The sequence below is a fragment of the Austrofundulus limnaeus genome, unplaced genomic scaffold (assembly GCF_001266775.1).
Source record: "Austrofundulus limnaeus strain Quisiro unplaced genomic scaffold, Austrofundulus_limnaeus-1.0 Scaffold39, whole genome shotgun sequence".
Classification (NCBI taxonomy): Eukaryota; Metazoa; Chordata; class Actinopteri; order Cyprinodontiformes; family Rivulidae; genus Austrofundulus; species Austrofundulus limnaeus.
Window position 1 is genome coordinate 2381745 of NW_013952441.1, and position 9824 is coordinate 2391568.

Genomic DNA, 9824 nt, shown 5'->3' on the forward strand with positions numbered 1-9824 from the left:
ACCAGTTGAATCGAAGAACTGAGATGATTATTTTAGATACCTCGAGCTCCAGATTCTTTAGCTTCCCTGCAGCTGAACCGGAGCTTTTGAAAGCAGGAAAAGCAAAGTGAAAAAGAAAACAGAGGTGGTTTTGATGGCCTCAGGGGCGTTGATAATCTGTTTTCGTCCTGTTCTGATATTCTCTTGGTCCATTCTCCTCCACGGAGCAAACCTCGGACATGATTAAATTCTCAGTGTTGTGTCTTGTCAACAGCTGACGTATTTACAATTAACTAATAGCTTGTGTCAGCAGGGGGCTTGTTTGTGTTTAGGCGTGTTCTTTATCTGTGTCATAGCTAAATAATTAGTTTATCATTGATACATTATCAAAAACTGAAACATAATCTGTAACTATTTTGTTAGGTATCAGCGTCACAGATACACACATGGACAAAATTGTTGGTATCTTTCGTTTAATGAACTTAAAACCCACAATGGTGTCAGAAATAACTAGAATCTGACAAAAATTGTAATAAATAAAAAATACTATGAAAATGAACAAGTGAAAATCAGACATTGCTTTTCAACCACGCTTCAACAGAATTTAAAAATAAAACTCATGAAACAGGTCTGGACAGAAATGTTGGTACCCTTATCTTAATATTTTGTTGTACAACCTTTTGAGGCAATCACTGCTTTCAAACGATTCCTGTAACTGTCTGTGAGACTTCTGCACCTCTCAGCATGTACGTATTTTGTTCCACTCCTCATGAGCAAACTGCTCCAGTTGTCTCACGTTTGAAGGGAGTCTTTTCCAGACAGCGTGCTTCAGCTCCTTCCAAAGATGCTCAACAGGATTGAGGTCAGAGTCATAGAAGGCCACTTCAGAGTAGTCCAATATTTTCCTCTTATTCTTGGATGTTTTTAGCTGTGTTTTAGGTCATTGTCCTGTTGAAGACCCATGACCTGCTGAGACCAAGCTTAATGACACTGGGCAGCACATTTCTCTCTAGAATCCCTTGATAGTCTTGAGATTTCATTGTACCCCGCACAGATTCAAGACCCCCTGTGTCAGATACAGCAAAGCAGCCCCAGAAAGTCAATTGAAGGTTAAATCAAAGAGGAGTCAAACAAGTTATTGTTTTGTTTTCTTTATCTTTTCTTTTGTTTTCTTTATTTTTTTCTTTTCTTTTCTTTTCAAACATTATGCCAGAGTCTTCAAAATGTTCTTAAATGGCCTGAAATACATGGACACTCTTTTAAATACCAGATGCAGAAAATTGTGTTAAAAATTAATTAAATTAACATTTATCCAGCATTCAAGTACATTATAAAAAACAGGAAGTGAAAACCAAAAAACATGTGACCCATCGCATCAAAACGAGGATTAAGTCTAAATGTGGGATGAGTAGAAACAGGCAGATACAGTGTTTAGATTAAAACGCTTGCAAAAATTACATTTAGTCAAAATGTAACAAATAAATGTGTTATCAATGTATCATTTCAATGAACTATCTTAAATGTTATCCTGAAAAAAAATTTTGACGTACTTTTTTGAACATTGGCAACCAAAAACCCAATTTTGAAGAAAAACACCTTGAAATATTAAGATTTTCCCTGTAAATTATCAAAGCTTGTGTTTMTTTCCAGCTGGGAAATCTCAATATTCAAATACTATTTGAGGTTTCCTTTATCAAATGGCATAAAAATCCTCATTAAAATTACATAAAATTAGGATTTAGACCAAAAATTTATGAATTATTGTAACCAATGAGACAAATATAATAATATCTCGGGATCTACTAATGATATCAGGATGATCCGAGTATCAAAATATAGATATTAAAGCCAGTAATCTGAAATTATGATTTGGTMATTTTGAACAAATTTGAGTTAATCCTCATTTCGATGGGATGGGTCACATATTATATTATTAGAAAATAATTTATTACATTGTCATTTCTTTGTTTTTATTACTTTTTATTATCTTTTTACCTTAAAACAAAGTCTGATGGCTTTAATATATAATAAATCAGGGAAAAGAAGTCACAATTATTAACACCACATTGGTTATTACAAATTAGCTATTATGAAAAAATAAAATTTTAAAGAAGGCAAAACTTCCCAAAAATGCAATCCACTAAAAACAAATCCACGAGATTGAAAATGACTGTTACTTGTCCACAGTCTCCCTCCTTTTATCCCTGACCCAAAATGCTCCACCCTGCTGACCTAGAAACATGGTGACAGGATGTATGAGGCTCTGTGTGCTCCCACTTCCTCTTTGCTCTCAATCACATTTTGAAAAAGCCATCAGAATTAAGAGTTTAGCATCAAGCCAAATAGAGATTAACCACTCCAAAAATAGGTGAAATGGGTTGTGTGTTTGTGAACTTGTTTTACTATATTAGTGGGAGCCAACAATTTGAGGGGACCAAACACTCATCCCAACTAGGTTGATAGTTTGTTTCAGGCTGAAAGCTTGGTTTTAGGATTAAATCAGGAAAATTATTCTTTATATATTTAACAATAATGTTAATAATAACAGACTTTGTTTGTATTTGTTTTCCTTTCCAGATGCATAGCAGAGAAACTTACCTTTAGACCTGCACAGAACTAAAGTTAGCCCCATCTGCCAACTGTTCCTAATCACGGGTCGAAGGTTAGATCTCTCTCTCTGTCGCTCTGGTTTGGTTTCACAGCTCCAGAGCCATTAAAAGGATGTTATTAAGCTCCTTTGAAATGTAGGCCAACAGTCCTACAGGAAACAATGTCAACAGGAGCAGCAAACACTGATGCTAAAACAGCAAACTAAATAAAAAGAACCTTTATAAAAACATAATTATCATTCCACTGAGCTTCTCCGCATGCCAAATATGCTCTGCGTTTACAGCTAAGATATAGATAAATAAATAAAAGATGTAGGGATTATTGTAAAATGTTGATGACTTTCTGTCACCATAAAACCTGAGATGAAGCAAGGGAAAAGGCAATAAACTGTGGTGCCATAACATGTTTATATGGCAAATCCTGCAGTGCCTCCACGTGGTGAAAGTGTAAACACAATCACCATACACCTTTACTGCTGTTGAAATAGATTTTAAATCAGTTTGGATTCATAAGTCAGAAATAATCAAAGGAAAAAGAAAAAAAAGTGAAGCTAACGAGTGGGGGAGGGGATAGTGTGGCTGAGTGTAGAAGTGGGTGGTGACAGGGAGAAACAGAATGACAGCTGAGGTGAGTCATGTCTATTTTTATTCGACGCCATCGTTCTGTGGGAAAGAATCGCAGCTAAACAGACACGCTGTACATATATCTCGTGTTTCGTATCACCAAATGAGAAACAAAAAGTCTGCAGTAAAACACTTTTCTTCTAAAATTACCTGCCAAAAACAAAGCAAGCGCTCAAAAAATCAATTCCACCAGATACAAACACTTCAAAACATTAATAAGAGTGAAATATTGTTAGTAAAACAATTTGTTTAACGTGTTATTGTCAGACAGCAACAAATAGGACATCACTAAATGTAAAAATTATTCCAGTTCTAACCCTGAAACATAGCAAACCTTTTTTCTGTTGTTTCCTGTTGAAAGTTTCTCATTTCTTATTGCCTTTCTCTTAAAACATTCTTCTCCTGACACATCCTCTATTCTTCTTTTTTATTAATAAACTTTACCTTGTGAATAATATTTACAGATTGTTTTAAATTCCCTTAAATATTCCTTTTAATCACAGTCAATCTATAACTGATATTCCTTTCTTAGACACTTCTTAGGTTTCCATTCTAAAGTTCTGCCCTCAGACTAAATGTTCCCTTTAAATAATGTTCAACCAAATGAATGGGATATAAAGGCTGAACAAGATTAAACACTAAAATCTGCTACATGTGAGACTAGTGCAGTTAGACCTTGTGACAAAATGTGGATGATGTAATGATAATACTACCAATAAATTGCCGTCAAGAAGAAAACTTAAACGTGGATATTTGCTCCCACAGAGCTCTGAATTGTTCCGTCTGAAGCTCTGTTCAGTGCATAGTGGATCCTGGACGCCACACACAAGGCTGCAGACCTAAGTTGGAAGTGCTGAACCGAGGCCTGGGAACCCTGGTAAGTTGAGAGCTGCTGGATCTCTGCTGGGAGGAACTGGTGGGACACAGAGGACTTAGATCCGGGGCACTTTTAAAATTGGCCGGCTGAGCAGCTGAGGGCTGATGCTGGGGAAATATCAGCGGCTGGACTGGGTTTGGGGCAGGTGGGGAGGAAAAGGTGGGGAGCTGTGGGAGTGGGGAGGTGGGGGGCGGTGGTACTGGAGAAGACAGCGGGGAGGAGGTCCACAGAGGCTGGTGAGGTTGAGGTGATGGATGTTGGTTTTGGAACGGTGTGGCACCAATGGGGGGTGGAGAAAGCATGGCATCGGAGTACCTCAGTGGCTCCCCGAGTGTGGTGGCGGAACGGGGTACGATTACTTTGAGGGTGGGCCCCGTGGCTGTTGGAGGCGGAGTTGAAAATCGCTTCACCTCGTAAACTCGTGCTGTCTTCTGTGGGCCACCTCTCTGCTGACTATGGTTGGAGGTGTCCTGGGGAACACCACCTCTGTAGCTGAAGAGGGAGGACTGAAGCTGGTAGGGCTGGTGCTTCATGATGTCCACAGGCTTGATGCCTCCTTTCTGCCCTTTGGATCTTGTTGTCCCAGAGGTTTTCACTTCAGGCTTTTTCTGGGCATTTAGAGGACATGAAGGAGAGAGGAGGGGGTTGTAGCTAATGGGGGGTGGAGCACGGATGTTGGAGGAGTACTTCCAGGTGGCAGGGAGGGAAGGTGTGGGCGAGGGCTCCCTGGTTTGAGCAGGTGAGTAAGGCGCTGCCGCGACAGATGGAGATCGCTCCACAACGTATCGATCCATCCGGTTCTGTCTTCTGGCAAACAGCTGGCCTCCTTTTCCCGCGAGCTGCAGCACCTGAGGAGCCTGTGGTTTAGGAGCAACGGGCGGTGGCCTAGGTCCTCGCTGAGCCTGCATAAAGTTACAGGCCTCTGCCCCGAGCCTCAGCCAGTCTTCTTCAGGCCCTGATTCGTGACCAGCCTCCCCACTGGGAGCAGTGGTTTCGACATTTCGCACGAAGCGGTCGTCCATGTTCTGAACCATCGACAGCAAGTCTGGGTTCGGAGAAACATCTTTGCTTTTGAGTGCGCTGAACATTGGCTTCTTGTTGCTACGAGAACAAGCATCGTGCAGGATGCCGGTGCGAGCCGCCGGGACCGAAATGCGCTGCTCGCGTGTAACCAGTGAGTCATTAAGAGGAGCCCGGGGGGGAGATGTTGAAGTCGTTGCTCCTGTCGTGTCATTGTACGACAGGACAGATGGAGAGGTTTGGCTGGCAGGGGGAGCAGGGAAGGAGACCCGAGTCAAACCTGAAGGGGGATTTGTTGGGATATGATGAGGAGCTGAAACAGGAGGAGGATGGTACGGTGGAGGAGAAAACATCTGAGCAGAAGGCAAGACTGGGCTTGAGGGGGAAGTGTGCGAAGCAGGTGGTGGATTGGTAGAAGGGGGTGGAGAGAAAGGTGTTGAAGACAGAGAGGAGAGAGGTGAAAGAGCTGGCGGGTGGGAGTTAATGGAGGTGGAAGTGTTACTGCTGCTATTTCTCGGAGCGATATACAGGGAAGTGCTAGACACTGCTCTCCTCGCGTCTGGCCCCGGAGGATGTTGAGTGGGCGCGATTGTCACCATAGAGACTGCAGCCACGGGTTTGGGGGCCATGGTTAGGGGTGTGGGTTTGGGTTGGGGAGGGCGAAACATCACAGAGGTTACAGACGCACGGGAAGGGGTCGAGCCGGGTGCGAAGGGGCGGGCGGTGCGGTTTAGGACGTTGGGATTAAAGGTGGAATTATTCTGCAGGTCTACACTTGGGTTTGGACTGAAATCAGCATTAGCAGTGTTATTACTGGGGTTGTGTTGAGGCCCATTTGGAGTTGGAGGGGGTGTGTCGGAGGTTGGGTTCAGGACAACACTGCCCCGGCTTATGGCAACTGAACCCCCATTGGTTAGCGCCACAGCCGGAGGAGACATCTGGGTTTTGATCGTCTGCTTCTTGATGCTTCTCTCCACCTTTGAGCCGTGATTGGCTGAGCTCTCCAACCCTGGGTTTTGATTTTCAAACGTCTCAAGTCCTGGGGTTGGATAAGTTGAAGTGTCCACTTCTGTGCTACAATTTGGCGTTGTTGGAGTAGCTGATGGGCAGGCAGAGCTTCTCTTCTCCAGCAGATCAAGATAACCTGAATCCCACGTAGCGTCAAACGATCCAGAGTATCCGTCTTCCTCTACTTCTGAGCCGGTCAGGATTAAACTTCCCCCTTCCTCCTCTGTCTCTTCCCCTGTTTCTCCTTCTGTTTCCCCTCCTTTGTCTCCCTCAGCTTTGCCAAAGCAGGTTAGTGTGTACTTCTTGGCTCTCTGCCTGCGTTTCTTGAACATAAGCACCCCTTTGGAATTGGGGTTGGGAGCATCAGTCAGCAAAGACGCGATGGAGCGGCATTTAGAACGAGCTTCTTTCACCTGTTTCTCCACCACGCTCTCCCCACGCTGCAACTCTGCAAGACAGGAAGGGATAAAAAGAGCAAGAGACCAAAAATAAATGTGCTGAAACGAGCAGAAACGCGGGAGAGGGGTGGTGATGGGAGTTCTGATTAATCCAAAACAAGGAGCAGGCAACAAATAATGGAAGCAACTGCTGCTTGTGGCTGATTTCTAGGATATTATCACAGCGAGGAGCAGCAATGAGCATTACCAGTGACAGACAGGGGAGTGTGTTGTGGATTTAGAACAAAGAATTCCTGCTGCTCTTCAAAGTTGAGTCACACTTTTTGAGAAGGTTAGATCACAGTGTTTGTCCTTCCCAAATTGTGCCTGTTTTTAGCTCTCAATGTGTGTAGAGAAACTCAAATAATTAACATTTTAACTAAAATAATTAACATTTTAGCCTATAGGCTTTAACTAAAGAAGAAAGAGAGTTTCAGAACAGAATTAGAGACGTATTTAAAGGGAGGTGTTATGCAAAATTGACTTTTTTAAAAGCTTTAAATCATGTTATAAGGTCATTCTCTCATCAAACAAGAGTGTTGCTTTGACTCATTCACGCATGTTTGAGAAATCCTTGAATCTCCTCATGTGGAGCTGCCTAAACGCTTGCAGGTACAAAGCCCCGCCTATTTGTACATAGCTCCTCCTTGGAGCTCAGTCTGCAGCCGAGCTCCCGCCCCACAGACCACCCCTCCCCTGAAGCATTGTTGTAAAGACGTGCTGAAGTGGGAGCATTGGAAACGGTAGGAAGTGCTTAAAGAGACAGATGCAAATTTCAAGGCATTTAGATAGACTATGATGCAAAGTCACATTTATTTGTGATATATACAGCATTTGCACAACTGGTAACATGGTTACTTGATTGTGTTATAGAACAATACCCCCCACCCTCTTTAAAATGAAAATATGATGTGTTTTAGCACTATGTTTGTAAAATTAACCAAATTAGTAACTTTTGTGTTTTCAAAAATCAGTTCACTTTTGATTTTAACCTGGATGTTAACTAGTTGTAGAGGTTAGATAATAGATATTTTTAGGAGATAAATTTTGACCTGAGCATCTAATCTGATTTTTGTGACAAATCATCCACTTTTATCCTGCATCTACAAATTTAAATAGCTATTTAAATTTTACTAACATCTGCCGATTGTTTCCACCAAGTTTTGAGCTAATAACAAGAATTAAAGAGATTGTTAAACTTGCTTTCAACTGATGTAAACAAGTCAACTATCAAATGTGCAATATTTAATAAWGTAGCACATTTAAATAAAATTCACTTAATCTGAAATAAAGTCTCTCTATAGCCATGTTCAAATCAAGTTATTTAAGAGAATGAGTCTTACCTGCATACACTGTGTGTGGAATGGTGTGTCCACTTTTTTCTGAACGTGAAGGAGATGTGAGGTCTTTCATCTCCTCACCGTGAGTGTGTGGGTGTCCTTAACCTCCCTCAGACACTCCCACACACACCCTAACAGAGTCCAGACCTGCTCTGAGTGGAGACCCCTTTAGTGTCCGTCCGCTCCGCTCCCAGAGCACGGCCCATGTAAAGACCTTTGTCTGTTTTCAGAAACCCAAACCGGCGCATGATGTCAGCCCCCTATTCCTGTCTGACGGGCATCAAACACCTGTCCGCTCTGTCTCAAACACACACACACACACAGACGGGGACACCCATCACCACATATTTAAACTGCAGTCTCACTGAGAGTGTGCGTCACGTGTGTGTTCTTGTATTCACAAAGCCAGCTGTAGATTATAGTGGAAGGTGAGTTCATGATGTACCAGTTGTTGATCCACAAAGACACAGAATGTTAGCCAACAATCCACAGCTGAAGTCATAGTGTGTGTGTGGGCGTGTGTGTGTGTGTGTGTGTTTGCAACATGAGAAAGGGCAGATCCCCAGATGCCACTGCCATCGTTTTTGTCCTATAGTAAAGCCCTCACCTTACGTTAAAGTTATTCAGGTCTTTGGGCTCCTGAGCGTGATGACAGATCATTTATTACAGCAGCGGTCACTCATCTGAAAACAGAACTCAGTCAGAGCATATTTATTTACTTCAACCAGTCTCTGCTGAAACCAAACTGCTTAAAGTTAAAAAATCATTTCAGCATTTTAGGAGCCATGATAACTTTTTTATTGAGATAAGAACTGGAAAATAAGTTAGACCTCTAAGTATTTATGTGTTTTTTTAACTGATCTGTAAATCAAGATGGTGCTTAGTTTGTCAATCAAAACTTTCAACAACTATAAAAACAGCTACTGAGGCAAATGCTCTAAATACTGACTGAAGAGAGAGACTGCTGTTACAGGAGACCCAGGATGTAGAGGGGAGGTGGGATAAAATGTCTGCCAGTAGATATCTGGTTTATCTCACCTCATAAAGATAGGCTAGTTACAAGAAGTGACCACTAGAGGGCAATCTAGCAAAATTATTTAGAAACCCACAGCAAGATTCTCTCAGCATCATCAGATGTGTTTTGGCTTCAGCAGATGTCTTCATGAAGACCCAAAGATGTGCATTATCGTGCCAAATGATTAAAACTCTTTTCGGCTTGAGCACACTTTAGCTAATGAAGAGGGAGGTGCTCTCTCAGTTTGATATTTATTGCTCAAAGTGAGAGAAAGTCAATCTGCAAACAGGCACATTTTGATCAAGAACTAAATAAAAAGTAAACTACTACTCACTGGCTAGTCGAGCTTTGTCCTTATAGGTGGTGGAGAGTTCATCTTCTACAGGGGTCTGCTGTGGTCCCACCATGGGCACCAGATGATTACTGGAGCCCAACTTCAGCACCTCTTTTACTCGTTCCGGTGAGACTAAAGGAGGGCAGATTGGTGCCATGAAGCCGCCGGCCTCCTGGAAACCACTGTCCCCTTCTCCTTCGGCGTCCACTGGGCTCTGATCATGGGTTGGGGTAAGAGCGTGAGGGGTGAGGGTGTGAGGGGTGTGTGCGGGAGTGGTCCACTCGGTTTGATGAGGCAGGTAGATCAGTTCTCTGCGAGGGACGCCGGGGACACACCGGTTGTCCCACTGCAGGCTAACTCCAGCATCTGTGGCGCTCTCATATCTTAGAATAAAAATAAAACATACAATATATGTATTTTATATATTATATATTATTATATATAAGCATATAAACACCACTCATGTGAAATAGAATCACTTTCAGTAACAGAACTACAAAAATTTCCTCATTGGCCAGAATTTTTTAAGGCAGATTCTGTGGGGGCTGGCTTTGATGTGAGAAATACACAAACCTATTATT

At 42.4% G+C, this 9824-nt stretch overlaps 1 protein-coding gene across 1 annotated transcript in view; it reads right to left on the reverse strand.

The window, feature by feature from the left end:
- Nucleotides 1-3216: 3216 nt before the first annotated feature.
- The window catches only part of LOC106516637 (synaptopodin 2-like protein), a 13483-nt gene continuing 6875 nt past the window's right edge, over nt 3217-9824 (reverse strand). Inside the window, exons 4-5 of the mRNA XM_014007088.1 lie at nt 9244-9626; nt 3217-6565 (exon numbers count right to left, since the gene is read on the reverse strand). Of these exons, the coding sequence (XP_013862542.1) occupies nt 4008-6565; nt 9244-9626 (2941 nt within the window). The 3' untranslated portion in view covers nt 3217-4007. The remainder of the gene's footprint in view (nt 6566-9243; nt 9627-9824) is intronic.